The following is a 13,499-nucleotide window of genomic DNA, read 5'->3' as shown; positions in this document are numbered from 1 at the left end:
GTGCACCTGCAATAGGAGATGCTGAGTCACAGAGATGTGTGCACCTGCAATAGGAGATGCTGAATCAGGGACATGGGTGTACCTGCAATAGGAGATGCTGAGTCATGGGGATGGATACACCTGCAAGCAGGAGGTGCTGAGCCACAGAGATGGCTACACCTGCAGAAGAAGGTGCTGAGTCAGGGAGATGAGTGCATCTGCAAGCAGGAGGTGCTGACTCAGGAAGATGGGAACACTTGTGGTAAGGGAACCTCGACCTATACCTTTAGTAACAGGCCAGAGGAAAACAAGCTGTTTAAAGCTCTATACCTGAGTCTTGAGTCTTGGTCTGTAGAAAGAAAGGGCATGTATAATTCAATGATATTTAATGTGTCTTACAGGGCTATTAATCTTTTGGTTCTTGGGAGCATTATTAAATTTTCAAATGCACTCGAAAGCTGTGTCTTCAGACAGAATTACAGCAGAAGAATCTAGAGTCCTCTAAAACAACAAATAAACCTGGGCTTTGTCTCATTCTGAAGCTTTTAAAGGAATTATTAAGGTGCATAAAATGAATATTCTATACACAAGTAGTCATGGTTTCAGAATTTACATCGCCACTATTTCTAAATAGGAAAGTACCTTCTCTACATGTTTTATGCCAGCACAAAGAGATTAAACCGTAAAGAAAAACTCTAGAGTAGCTTCCAACCATTAAGTTTCATAATTCCATGTTCCGATAGCTGTTTTTATAGTAGGGTTCATGTTCTGGAAGAGAGATGGGTTTCCCTTGTTAAATTGTAATTCAGACGTGGAGAAGCTATCATTTGTTTTCTTGGAGCCAATAACACCAGAGTCAATACTTGACTGTACACACTAATTAATGTTTAAGCCAATCTTACTTCTAATGCTTTGTTAGTCTGTAGAAATTTTTCCTTGAAAGTTTTTACCTGTTAAATGAGGCCATAAGAGCCAGAATGGTGCGGTTGTACAGTTTCCAGTGACAACATACAAGGAACGCCCAAAACAGCACTAAGTGCACATTATTTATATTTTAATTATATGAAAATAACATCAAAATTATGTATAAGTCATAGAAATTAAGGTCAATGTAAAAAAAAGTCTCTAAATGTTATCAGCAAACACTTCAAATGAGGTTATTATATATGTACGTTGTAATAGGTTAGGCAACAGCAAATAGTCACCATGAATTGAACAAATGATGCATAAAAGGATTGCCCTGACTCTAAAACATCATTGACAGGCCTTAAAGTCACAAGACTAGAGAAAGTATTCACAGATCACATGATTCTATGCTTTGAATAATTTAATCCCCGCCACCCCCCACTGATTTGCACGTCATTTAATCTCACTCAACAGTCCAGATAGCTTCCTGCCTACAGACTGAAAAGCTGATTCTGACATTTGTACAGAATGCAAAGGAGTTAGAATAGCCACACTATCTTCAAGCTGGAGACCATGAAGTCCCTACCTTCAGGATTGTCCCAATGCTAAACAAGCAGCATAGTGTGGAAGGCCATGGGGGTCTCTGAAAAACACGCATGTGCAGAAATAAACACACAAACCATGGATTTTCCTCTTTAAAAAGGGAGTTTATTTATGTCTGGGTGTTTTGCTAGCAGCGTGGGTATGCAACATTTTCAGAGGCCAGAAGAGAGAGTTGGAGTACTTGGAACTGGAGTGTCAGAGGTTATGAGCCACCATGTGGATGCTAGAACCAAACCCAAACCCTCTGCAAGAAGAGCAAGTGCTCTTAACTGCCGAGCTATCTCTCCAGCTCAAAACGTAAAAAATAAAAATTAAAATTAAAAACCCCATATTTTCAACAAAATAATTCAAGGCAATTCAGGAATAAAAACTAAATATTTAACCAAGTTTTTGTGAATGTTGCACAATGAATGCAAATGAAATTAATTTCAACCCCCTACCTCAAACTTTGCAAAAAGTTAATTTGAGATCTACTATAATATGAGACATAATAATGAAAACTATAAGCTTCTAGGAAAAAAATGGACAAGAACATCTTAGGTCACAGGTGTAAACAAGGATTATGTGAGTGGTTATGTTCATGTGTGTGGTGCATGTGGGGGGTCAGAAGAGTGGGGCTGACCAGGAATATGCAGACATTTCTCAGGAGATAAAGAAGCCCCATATGATCACAGGAATATGAATTATTCAAGTACTTGCACTGTCAAAACTCAGAAAAGCATTAACACTTTAGTATCTGCACATTTAGCTGTATATAAAAATATACATCATTTTTTAAAAAGGTTTATTTATTTATTATATGTAAGTACACTGTAGCTGTCTTCAGACACTCCAGAAGAGGGTGCCAGATCTCGTTGTGGATGGTTGTGAGCCACCATGTGGTTGCTGGGATTTGAACTCTGGACCTTTGGAAGAGCAGTCGGGTGCTCTTACCCACTGAGCCATCTCACCAGCCCTACATAATTTTTTAAATTAGAAGAATCATAAAGAATGTATTATGAAAATTATTCAATCAAGGACCTTGTATAAATGAGGAGTGGAGAATTGTGGGCCAGCTCTTTTTGGTTTATTTTTGGTTTTGTTTGACATTTTCTTGTTATTCATTCAGCAATTATTGAGCAACTATTATTTCTTCCCATAAGCTAGATGCTTTGAACTTGCACATCCATAAGAAGAACTGACAAGAGAGCCAGATTTCAAGTTGCTAACAAGCTATAAGAAGAATAGGAAGAAATAATTTTTAAAAAAGAAAGAGAGGAAGAAAGGGAGAAAGGAAGGAAGGCAAGCCATAACGATGGCATTTAAAACCATGAGGAACAGGCGATGAGAGGAAAAGGCAAGACTGCCAGCATCCTCCATCTTCCTGGAGCCGTGTGTGTGTGTGTGTGTGTGTGTGTGTGTGTGTGTGAGAGAGAGAGAGAGAGAGAGAGAGAGAGAGAGAGAGAGAGAGAGAGAGAGAGCCTATCTGCCCTAGCACCCTCTTTAGCTGACCTCAAACCTCACAATGATCCACTTGCTTTTGCTTCCCAAGTGCTAGAATTAAAGACATGTTCCACCACCACCCCATACCTTTTTTTTTTTAAGTTAGGACATGTCTGTACTTCCAATGCATTTTTGCCTTATTAATTAATCATGATTTATGGTTATGTCAAAAATAGTATGTATATGTGCATCTTTTAAAGACTGACAATTTCCCAAGGTTGCTTTATTCCTCCATGGTCTGCAGTATGGAACATTTGCATAAATATATATCAAAGCATCAACTGGCATGACTGAAAAGGTGGATCCAAGGACAGTGTTCCTTATGCTAGTGAGTCACAGTCAGATAGCGGTACCAAGTCAAAGAGCATCCTTTTGTCTTCCATACTAAAAACAAGCCACTCTAGTGCAAGAGAATCCGCTGCCCAAGTCATTAAGATGTAGTTGCACATAAAAGATGCAGTGTAGATAATTCAAACTAGACAAGAAGAATGTACTATGGGAATAATTCTTCTTCGTGTCATGGTATCTGGCACAGACAATAAATATATTCTCATTTTTCTCTTTCAGTGCCCTGCTATGAAGGAGCCAGAAGAGCCGACTTGTTAACTGCCACTAATAGCAGCTTTGTGGAATGGCCCTCAGCTATGGGGAGACATCTCTGTCTCATTCTTCCTCTCTTTCTTTTTTAAAAATTATTTCTTCCTATTCTTCTTATAGCTTGTTAGCAACTTGAAATCTGGCTCTCTTGTCAGTTCTTCTTATGGATGTGCAAGTTCAAAGCATCTAGCTTATGGGAAGAAATAATAGTTGCTCAATAATTGCTGAATGAATAACAAGAAAATGTCAAACAAAACCAAAAATAAACCAAAAAGAGCTGGCCCACAATTCTCCACTCCTCATTTATACAAGGTCCCTGATTGAATAATTTTCATAATACATTCTTTATGATTCTTCTAATTTAAAAACAGAGAAAGATGTTAACACCAGAAACTCCAACAAAATGCAGCAGTGCCATTGACTGAAACCTTCTACAATATGAAGTTAGCTGATAGACTGCACAGTAAGGATGGACACAGGTTTTTCTGTAACCAGAAACGGCACAAGAAATTAAGCAAAGTACTTGTGTGTGTTTGTTCTTAGTCACTGTTCAACCATTAAGGAAGAATCAGTCTCAACCACAGCTTGGCAGGTGCATCCTGGGCCCTGGAACTTAAATCCACACCACAGGCTGTGAATCTTCCAGGGGGTGCATGGAGCCCTGTTCCCTGCTTATGTGTCCTGCTTCTTGGCACACACATGATTTTGCTCATATAGCCTTCTTGCTAGCTCATACATCTGGCTCCAACTCAAGTCCATTTCCTCAGCAAAGCCTTCCTCAATGACCTTAGCTCATATCACATTGTGACCTTTGATCCCACTTCTGTGATTAAGAGTCACCTAAAGCCATTTACTGCCCGAAGCATCCCACTTCAGGGTCTAATACCAGCTTGGGGCACTAAAAGCATTAGTTCTTCTTGCAGAACCCAATGGAATGCAGGTTGCCTTCTCAAGACTGGTTGTAAATTTGGTACTTTACAGCTCACAAGTGTTATTATTGCTGGTCTCCTGTCCAGCTTGTAAAACCACATCTGAAACACAATCTATCAGGCTGAGAAACATGAGATCAACAGTACTTTACACGGCATCTTTTTTTCTGAGCAAAACATCATATATAGTATGAAATTTTGTTCTGTTTCTACACTACCTATATCAGGCAGATAAAGTATTATGTAATCAAAAAATGCTCAAATGATCATTGAGGGTAAAATATCTCACTGAGTCCCCTAAATTGGTTATGGCCACTAAGGTACCCACAGCACTCCTTGCTACCCTATACTATCCAAGCCTCTGCTATAGCATCAATAACAACCAAGCCACATGAACTTCAAATGCTTTCCAGCAGTCTAGAGACCTGGGGGCAGGAGGCAGGCAGTGGCTGTAGTGGGCCACATGGCACACCATTGCTTTATTTGTCTGGATGCAGAATAGCACACAAGCTTACATAAGGCACCACTGCTGACCTTCAGCTTCTCTTCTGCTCATCTCCAAAAGCTCTCACCAGAGAAGGGATTAAACGCAAACAGAAAGAAAGCCATGGTTCATAGATGCCCACCTTTGATCTGAAAGGGAGTCAATACAAATATGGAAACAGAGATGGTCTTAAAAGTCAAGCTAAAGCCAGCCACTGCTCATGTCCTTTCATATCCATTCCTTCGAGAGAGTCCCATCTGATGTTTTGTAAAATGCGGTATGATGAGGCAGAAGGGGGTGCCTTAGCCAGCCCATGCCATACGATGGTACCTTACCTTAGTGGGTACCAGCCATATGACGAGTCTAATATAAAATGAAGATAAATTTATTGGGGGAAGGGGGAGGGAGAGGAAGAGGGAGAGGGAGAGGGAGAGGCTAGAGTGCCAGTCCTTTTATATCAAGCCAGGGTCCTACCTAGCTGTTGCTAGGTAACTGTTGGGCAGAGCCTAGAAGAAATGCTAACATGCTGACACCATCCTTAAGAGTTAATGCACTAACAATCATTATTCTGCTATGGAAAAAACAAAAAACAAAAAACAAAAAGAAAAAACAACAACAACAACAACAAAAAAAAAAAAAAACGCAAGGCTTTTGCCAAAAGCCTGGTTTGGGACAAACAATTAAGGGACTTCTCTTACCTCTCAGTTCCCCCAGATCCAGAGATGTTCCAAGCTGCTCTAGCAAGGCAACGCGGGCTGCGTTCTTTTTGTGTTTCTTGCCTTCATAATGCTGCTGGGCCATCAGAGGATTGTTAAACCAGGCTGCACAGAGACCACAGTACCTGTCTGAGTCTCTTCTTTGATAGGGAGATGCGACCACGGGGGCCGTATCCACTCGAGGAGCCTTAAGTGAGCTCAGAGGAGCGGCTGTGGGAGAAAGCAACAGCGAGTCAGGACCGGATGCTTCCATTCAGGATGGAGGAATCAGCTCAGTGGCCCATGCTCAGCATGGCACGGGTTTTGTCAAGACTAGGAAATTACCTTTGCCAACGATCATTTTTAATTGGGTACAAACAAGAGGCTCCAAACTAAAGTGCGGAGATCAAAGATGGTGTGGTTTCATGTCAACATGCTCAAGGGATGGTCCCTTTGTGAAAAAAAGTTTTAAATTAAAATCTTGAAAGACTTTTCTTCTTCTGTCGGTCACCTTGAAGCACAACCGGGAATAAATGGCCCTCAATGGGTCAGCTGGTGCTAAAGTGGAAAGAGCCAATAAAGAGAGTCATTGGCGAGCTGACCTGCATGCTACAAACTGGGGAAGCCATGCTAAATGTGTCAGCTTTTTATTGGTATAGGCTATTTCAGACCATACCTGCTAACACTGACTTTGAAAGTACAATTTCTCTCCCAGAAAGACCAGACGAGGCACTCCTCGGAGCAGATGTTGCTTTATCTAAGCTGAAAGGGCACATATCACTATTTTGAGATTGTACTCCCAGCTATTAATTTAACACATCCCATTGTGAACTTACAGTTATTTCTAGCCTAGGGAAAGAATAGAATTGAACTTGAAGGAGTTTACTAATGGAAAGTAAAAATAACTTCTGTATGCTTTCAACATACAAAATGCCTCTCTCCTTACAATGAGTGTGCCTGGAGTTACTGTCCTATTTCTCAGATGATTGACTTCAAAGACAGCAAGGGGAATGGTTTAAAGGTGAGAGACGGAGTTATGCATGGTACACAACCACATATTTAAGCTTAAAGGCCAACAACATTCCTTCTGAGACCCCCACCCCCGCCCCAAGAACCCCTTTCAGGCTTCGCAAACACAGGGGCTAAAGATCTTTATAAAACCTCTTTTATTTATAAAGGATTGCCCTAAAATCATAGGAAGAAAATGTTTCAATCCAAATTATTTTGGAGGAAGAAACTTGTAGTCAGTCTCGATGGCTCATTAGTCATAAGCAATTTAACAGCATCTTTCCACATGTCCCTGGTCTCCATGACAAGGATTTGCAGCTGACAAAATCATGACAATTAGGGTATTCTTCCGAGGGAAAGTAACAGCTTGGGACATCAAAGACAAGTTAAAGAACTAATTAATCAATTTCTCAAGCTTCCAAAGTTTTACGGGGGCTCCTTTCATGTTCGAGTTAAACGACTGGTACACAAGTGCACACTAGCTATATGACAGTTTTATCTAAGCCCTGTGGATGGTGACAGTGTCTCAGGCGATCTCCCTTTAATCCTGAGTGTTCCTCATAGTTGTAGCTAAGATTAAACTAAATGGGCCTACGTGTGGAGGGGCTCTGATACATTTAATGTTTTTTAAAAGCCTCCCGGCTGAATTTGGCCAGCCAGAACCATACAGAAATGAAGCTCAAACGTGGGCCATATGTCTCAGCTGCCATCTGCTATCGTTCCGTCATGACTTAGCAACACTAATGAAAGCCACAAATAATGCAGTCGACCTGTCGAAGGGAAGGAGCCCGTCTCCTATCTCAAAGAAATTGCACCTTGCTTCTAAAGTTTCCTACATCCTTATCAGTTTCTGAAGACACGCAGCTACAAGGCAATGGGAAACACATCACTCACAGTCCAAAGAGAGTGGACTTCTGAAGGAGGATTGTTCTTCTTGACACCGAATGCTAAAAGGGATTTCTTGGTCACTTTTGCTACTTGATACCTGATATTCTACATCCGGGCAGGAACAGCACATGCAAGAATCTCTCAGATAGATAAGCATTCTGGCAAACAGAAAAGCTATTGGCTCTTCTGTTTGTGTTGTAGCTTTGCTCTCCCGAATTCCACCTTCTTACCGTATAACCCTCTCCATCCACCCATCCACCCATCCAACCATCTCCCCATCTCAAGCCAGTTCTCAATCCCGTGAAGGTAAACAAAGGCTGCAACAGGGAAACAGCCTGGAATCAGAATTAGATCCTGTCCAGGGCTTCAGCTCCACTGAGCGGTGAGTGCTTCCTGATTCCCGACACCTTTGGTTGCCATGAAGTTACACCTCAGGGTCACCAACTCTTCTTAAGCTGGCATATTTATGGTTACAGGCTCACTGGGTGGCAATGAGCAGGCTGCAGAAATGCTTGCTTATTTACGGCTTTGACTCCATGCCAAATATAGAAATTTGTATAGGAGGAGCACAGTCTCTCAGTTTTAATAAAATCTGTGTGTGCATGGATCGGAACACGATGCTTGGTGTACCATCCTCACCAAATAAGTACAAAGAGGAACAATGATCGGCTTTGATTGCAAAGCACCTGTTAGGCAACATGTAATTTTACATTACTTTCATATTTTACAAATTCCACCTGTAAGAAAATATCCAGAAGCCGGGCGTGGTGGCGCACGCCTTTAATCCCAGCACTTGGGAGGCAGAGGCAGGCGGATTTCTGAGTTCGAGGTCAGCCTGGTCTACAAGGTGAGTGCCAGGACAGCCAAGGCTACACAGAGAAACCCTGTCTTGAAAAACCAAAAAAAAAAAAAAGAAAATATCCAGTACTGACCTCACCTACCCTTTTCAAATTTAAACCCGGGAGAGTTAGCTACTCAAAACTAGTGGCTGTATTGTTTTGCTTTGTTTTTAACATTAGATTTTGTTTACATCTCTATGTCCAGACTATGTTCCAACCAAACACAGAGACTATGCAGGGATAAGAATCAAGTCCACGGGTGTTCTCACACAGCCCCTCACTCTAACCTGGGTTTCTCATGCTCATCCAATGCTGAGAACCACAGGCCTAAATAGTGCCATATTTTCATTAAAAATTACCATAAAATAGCAGTGGTGGTACATGCCTTTAATCCCAGCACTCTAGAGGTAGAGGCAGGAAGACCCTAAGCCTAAACCTAAGCCTCAGCCTCAGCGCCTCAGCCTCTCAGCCTCTCAGCCTCTCAGCCTCTCAGCCTCTCAGCCTCTCAGCCTCTCAGCCTCTCAGCCTCTCAGCCTCTCAGCCTCTCAGCCTCTGAGGAGGAACTGAGTTCTGGATGTACTTCCCGCAGCTCAGTTTGAGGCCAGCCTAATCTATGGAGAGAGTTCCAGAACAGCAGGGCTAGGGCCACAGAGAAAAGCCCTGTCTCAAAAAAAAAGAACAACAAAAACAAACAAACAAACAAACAAACAAACACAAAAAACAAAAAACCCAAAAACCAACCAACCAACCAAACAAACAAACAAACAAAAAAAAACAACCTATAAATAAAGCTCTCTTAGATCTCCGAGCAAAGGACAGGCCCACAGTGTATACAACAGCAGCAAAGCTGGCTCTTCTCTTAGCAGTAGGAAAACTGTCACATCTATTTTAGCATCTTATAAAAACACGGCTTTCAAAAAAGTAGCTAATATTATCTATTAATACTACTAAAGTTAAATAGCAATTTTGATTGTTTTCTCAACAAGACCCTTTGGGAGTTGGGGAGTTGTTGCTATGGCCTGCCATCAACTGACTCAGCAGTGGGCATGTGGCTCCTAGCTGTATCCTTCCTGTAGCTACACTGTTCTACAGGATGCTCCTTGGTTTATGGACTGAATGAGGCCCTGACAACCTGAGAAGGAGCCAATTCCCCTTCCTCTAAACTGACAGCTGCTTCCTAACTATACCTACCATTCACTTGGCAATTCTTAAAACCACGTGCAATCTTAGTCATATAAGTGTGTGTTTGTGTGGATGTGTGTAAGGGAAATGAGATGATAAACTTTCACGGATACATTTTTATTCACTCCCTTCTCCAGTATATAGGCACAATCCCTCATTGCAATTCAAAAACATTTTTTGAAAGAACTAGGAATAATCAAATTTCTCCATGACTCATTTAGTATGAGCACTTGACCTGAAGTCATGCAATAGTATTTATAGGCTATATACCAGCTAGTGTGAAGCATACTGCAACAGAATTTTTAATTAACTCTTCCCAGGTTCACACACTCAAGACATGTGATGCATGTATCAACATGGTATTGCCTAGCTTTTATGGCCAATTTGATGCAAACTACAGAGAAGAACCCCCTTTGAGAAATCGCCTCCAACAGACTGGGCTGTGGACATGTCTGTGGGGAATTTTGTAAATTGTTAATTGATACTGGAGGGTCTGGTCCACTAAGGGTAGCGCCAATCCCTAGGCAGGTGTACTCGGGTTGTGTAAAAGCTAGCTGAGCAAGCTATGGAGAGGAAGGCAGTGATTAGTGCTAATCCTTGGTTTCTGCTTAAAGCTCTTGTCTTAGACTTCCTCAATGAAGACTGGTGATCTGTGAGCTGAAATAAATCCCTTTCCTCATCAAGTGGCTTTTAGCCATGGTGTTTATGAGCACAATCAAAAGCAAACTGGCACAGTATACATACACATACACATACACACACACACATACATATACATACATATATATCCCTGAATTTTTTTCATTTTCAAAATGTTTTCAGCCTAAATGCTTTGAGTAAAAAGTCATGGATCTGAAGCCAATGAACAATAACCCAAGCAGAGTCCAGTTTCTCTAGGAATTAAGCCCTCAGACTTGTCTTAGAAGACTCACATCCCCAGCCTTAAACACATTTCAGATCCTTCAGCAAGCCTTGAACATAGCTGTCAGGGAACAACAGCATCTCAACAGAGGGTTCCTAGGTGAGTTGTCTTGAAGAGTAACCTGGAATCATAATGCACCTTTGACCCCTGTCTGTGTCTTCTGACAAAACCACCAGCTGATTTGAGGATGAAAATGTTTTCAGTGCCTGCACTGCTGTCAAAATACTGCTTTAGTCCACAAGAAGAAACTCTGCTTGCAACCCTACTCTGCATGAGAGGTGACCAGTTAGTATTGTATACTATGTATTTTTCATTGAATAAAGAAACAACTAACCACTTAGTAAGTAAATGGTCAACACTATAAGCAAGTAAATTTAGATGGAAGCAAAAATTTCCTTTTTCTTCATAATTATGCCACAAAGGGTTTAGGAAACGTGGGTTATGATAGCCAAGGGGTGGCAAGCCGTTGCAGGGACTTATACCTAAGCAGGGGGTGGGAGCAAGCAGCTTGCCAAAGTAAGGATTTACACCCAAGGTTTCCTTTTGCTTTAAGAAATACTAAATTAGGCAAGTTGAAAGTCACTATTTTCTAATCATCATCATTTTGTAGAATGGCCTATTTTTCAAAGACTATAAACAGTGCACATTGTTCTAGAAACTTCACTTTCAAGTGGGAAGTTAATTGATATTGTATCTACCTGAGAGTACAGACAGCGTCTCTGCCTTCTGTCATGGTATGGTGATTGTCACTTCTACTGATGTATTTGGTTGGATTAAGAAATGACTCAGGGTCCTTTCAGCAAAATCTTGCTGGCGTATGCAATAGTGTCTGAGTTTGGTGGCTGATTATGGGATGGATTCCCCGGTGGGGCAATCTCTTGATGGTCCATCCTTTCGTCTCAGCTCCAAACTTTGTAACTCCTTCCAGGGGTGTTTTGTTCCCAATTCTAAGAAGGGGCGAAGTGTTCACACGTTGGTCTTCTTTCTTCCTGAGTTTCATGTGTTTTGCAAATTGTATCTTGGCAAATACAGAAGTGGATGCTCACAGTCAGCTATTGGATGGAACACAGGGCCTCCAGTGGAGGAGCTAGAGAAAGCACCCAAGGAGTTGAAGGGGTCTGCAACCCTATAGGTGGAACAGCAATATGAACTAACCAGTACCCCAGAGCTCGTGTCTCTAGCTGCATATGTAGCAGAAGTTGGCCTAGTCAGCCATCATTGGGAAGAGAGGCCCCTTGGTCTTGCAAACTTTATATGCCCCAGTACAGGGGAACGCCAGGGCCAAGAAGTGGGAGTGGATAGGTAGGGGAGCAGGGCGGGGGAAGGGTATAGGGTACTTTTGGGATAGCATTTGAGATGTAAATAAAGAAACTATCTAATAAAAAATTTTTAAAAATTAAAAAAACAAAAGAAAACAATTCCTCTTCTTAAGTCAGACATTTTAGTCAAAAAGTGACTAATAAAGTACTGATTATCCTAAAATGGCTGATACTGGGAGGTTTTCCAGATATGGAACTTTCAGAGCTGAAACAGGAAAACCTGCTGGGTCCACCCCTACCTTCTGAAGAGAAAGCTGCCTTCATGTCACATTAGCAAAAGAAAAATCTGTGAGAAGTTTAGGGGCCAGGTTTTCCAAGGAAGCCAACAAAATGTTCTACCAGATCATCAAGTGGCACCACAAGATGGTAGCTGAGAAAGCAAGGGGTCATTACTGACTTCCATCACCAGATCCCAGAGAGGGGCTCTTTTTTTTTTTATTAGGTATTTTCCTCATTTACATTTCCAATGCTATCCCAAAAGTCCCCCATACCCTCCCTCCTACTCCCCTACCCACTCACTCCCACTTTTTGGCCCTGGCGTTCCCCTGTACTGGGGCATATAAAGTTTGCAAGTCTCTCTCTTCTGTCTTACCTTCCTCCCTGGCAATCTTCCTCACTCTGTCAGCCTTCTTCCTCTTATCATCCCTCCTTTCCCTCTTGACCTTCCTCTCTGTGTTTGTCCCTCTCACTCTCTCTGAATATCCATCATTAATAATACCACCTCCCTCCTTCTCCTTTTCACGGCCCCACTGTTTCGCAGTATTCTCTAAATATTGAGGTAAGAAAGCATAGGTGGCTCTGACACAGAGCTCGTGCCGTGGAGGCGTAGCCAGGGACCTTAAAGTATGTGGCTTTCTTGCCTTGACATTCTTATCTGCAATGCTAATCCTTCCAACTTATGTTAGCCCTTTTACTTTCTTAGTGCACCTGCCCCAGATTCCTGATTGGCCATTGGTACAATTTGGCATTCATGGGATGAACCACTTAGCCTAGGGCACTCTAGTAAGAAGTAGCATAGGAAACAGCCAAGTTCAGAGATCCTGCTGTGAGACCAGCTTCACAGTTTGGATGGCAACTGGTTTCCAGTGGTGCCTGGGGACCAATAGGCCAAATGAGTCATCACATCGAGCCCAAATGCACTTCTCAGGCGTCAGCATCTTCTGTCAATGGGCATTATTTGAAATTGTGCATTTTTCCCTTAAAAGAACTTCATTCCCAGGGCTTATGATGGACTGTCTTTCTTCTTTCTTATCTTAATTCAGATTAATGACAATAGTAATTCTTCAGCAATTGTCACTTTCTCTCCCAAATACGTAGATAGCACATCTGAGTGGATCATTAAGTGCTGCTGCAGACCCATCTGCCAGTGTAAATCACTCCATCACCAAGCTATTCTGAGCCTCTGCAGGCTCCTGCCTCAACTCCGTGCCACCATTCGAGGACCCACTTCTACTCAGATGTGCAGACTTCATCTCATGTTATGTACATGAGATGAAGGAAGGAAGGGAGGGAAGGAGGAAGAGAGAGAGGGAGGAAGGGACAGAGGGAGGGAGGGAGAAAAGGAGGGAAAGAGGAAGGGAAAGGAGAGAAGGAGGGAGGAAGGGAGGGACAGAGGGAGGGAGGGAGGGAAGGAAGGAAGACACTATGGACTTTTGGTCACATTTAC

The 13,499-nt window shown here is 42.1% G+C and overlaps 1 protein-coding gene across 2 annotated transcripts in view; it reads right to left on the bottom strand.

Annotated features, from left to right (window-relative positions):
* Zmat4 (zinc finger matrin-type 4) overlaps nt 1-13,499 on the bottom strand; it is a 379,134-nt gene that overhangs the window by 127,434 nt on the left and 238,201 nt on the right. For both annotated transcript variants that reach the window (XM_021170888.2, XM_029480293.1), the window contains exon 5: nt 5,679-5,906. In XM_021170888.2, the coding sequence (XP_021026547.1) occupies nt 5,679-5,906 (228 nt within the window). The remainder of the gene's footprint in view (nt 1-5,678; nt 5,907-13,499) is intronic.

The sequence above is a fragment of the Mus caroli genome, chromosome 8 (assembly GCF_900094665.2).
Source record: "Mus caroli chromosome 8, CAROLI_EIJ_v1.1, whole genome shotgun sequence".
Lineage (NCBI taxonomy): Eukaryota > Metazoa > Chordata > Mammalia > Rodentia > Muridae > Mus > Mus caroli.
This window is presented reverse-complemented; position numbering and strand designations above follow the sequence as displayed.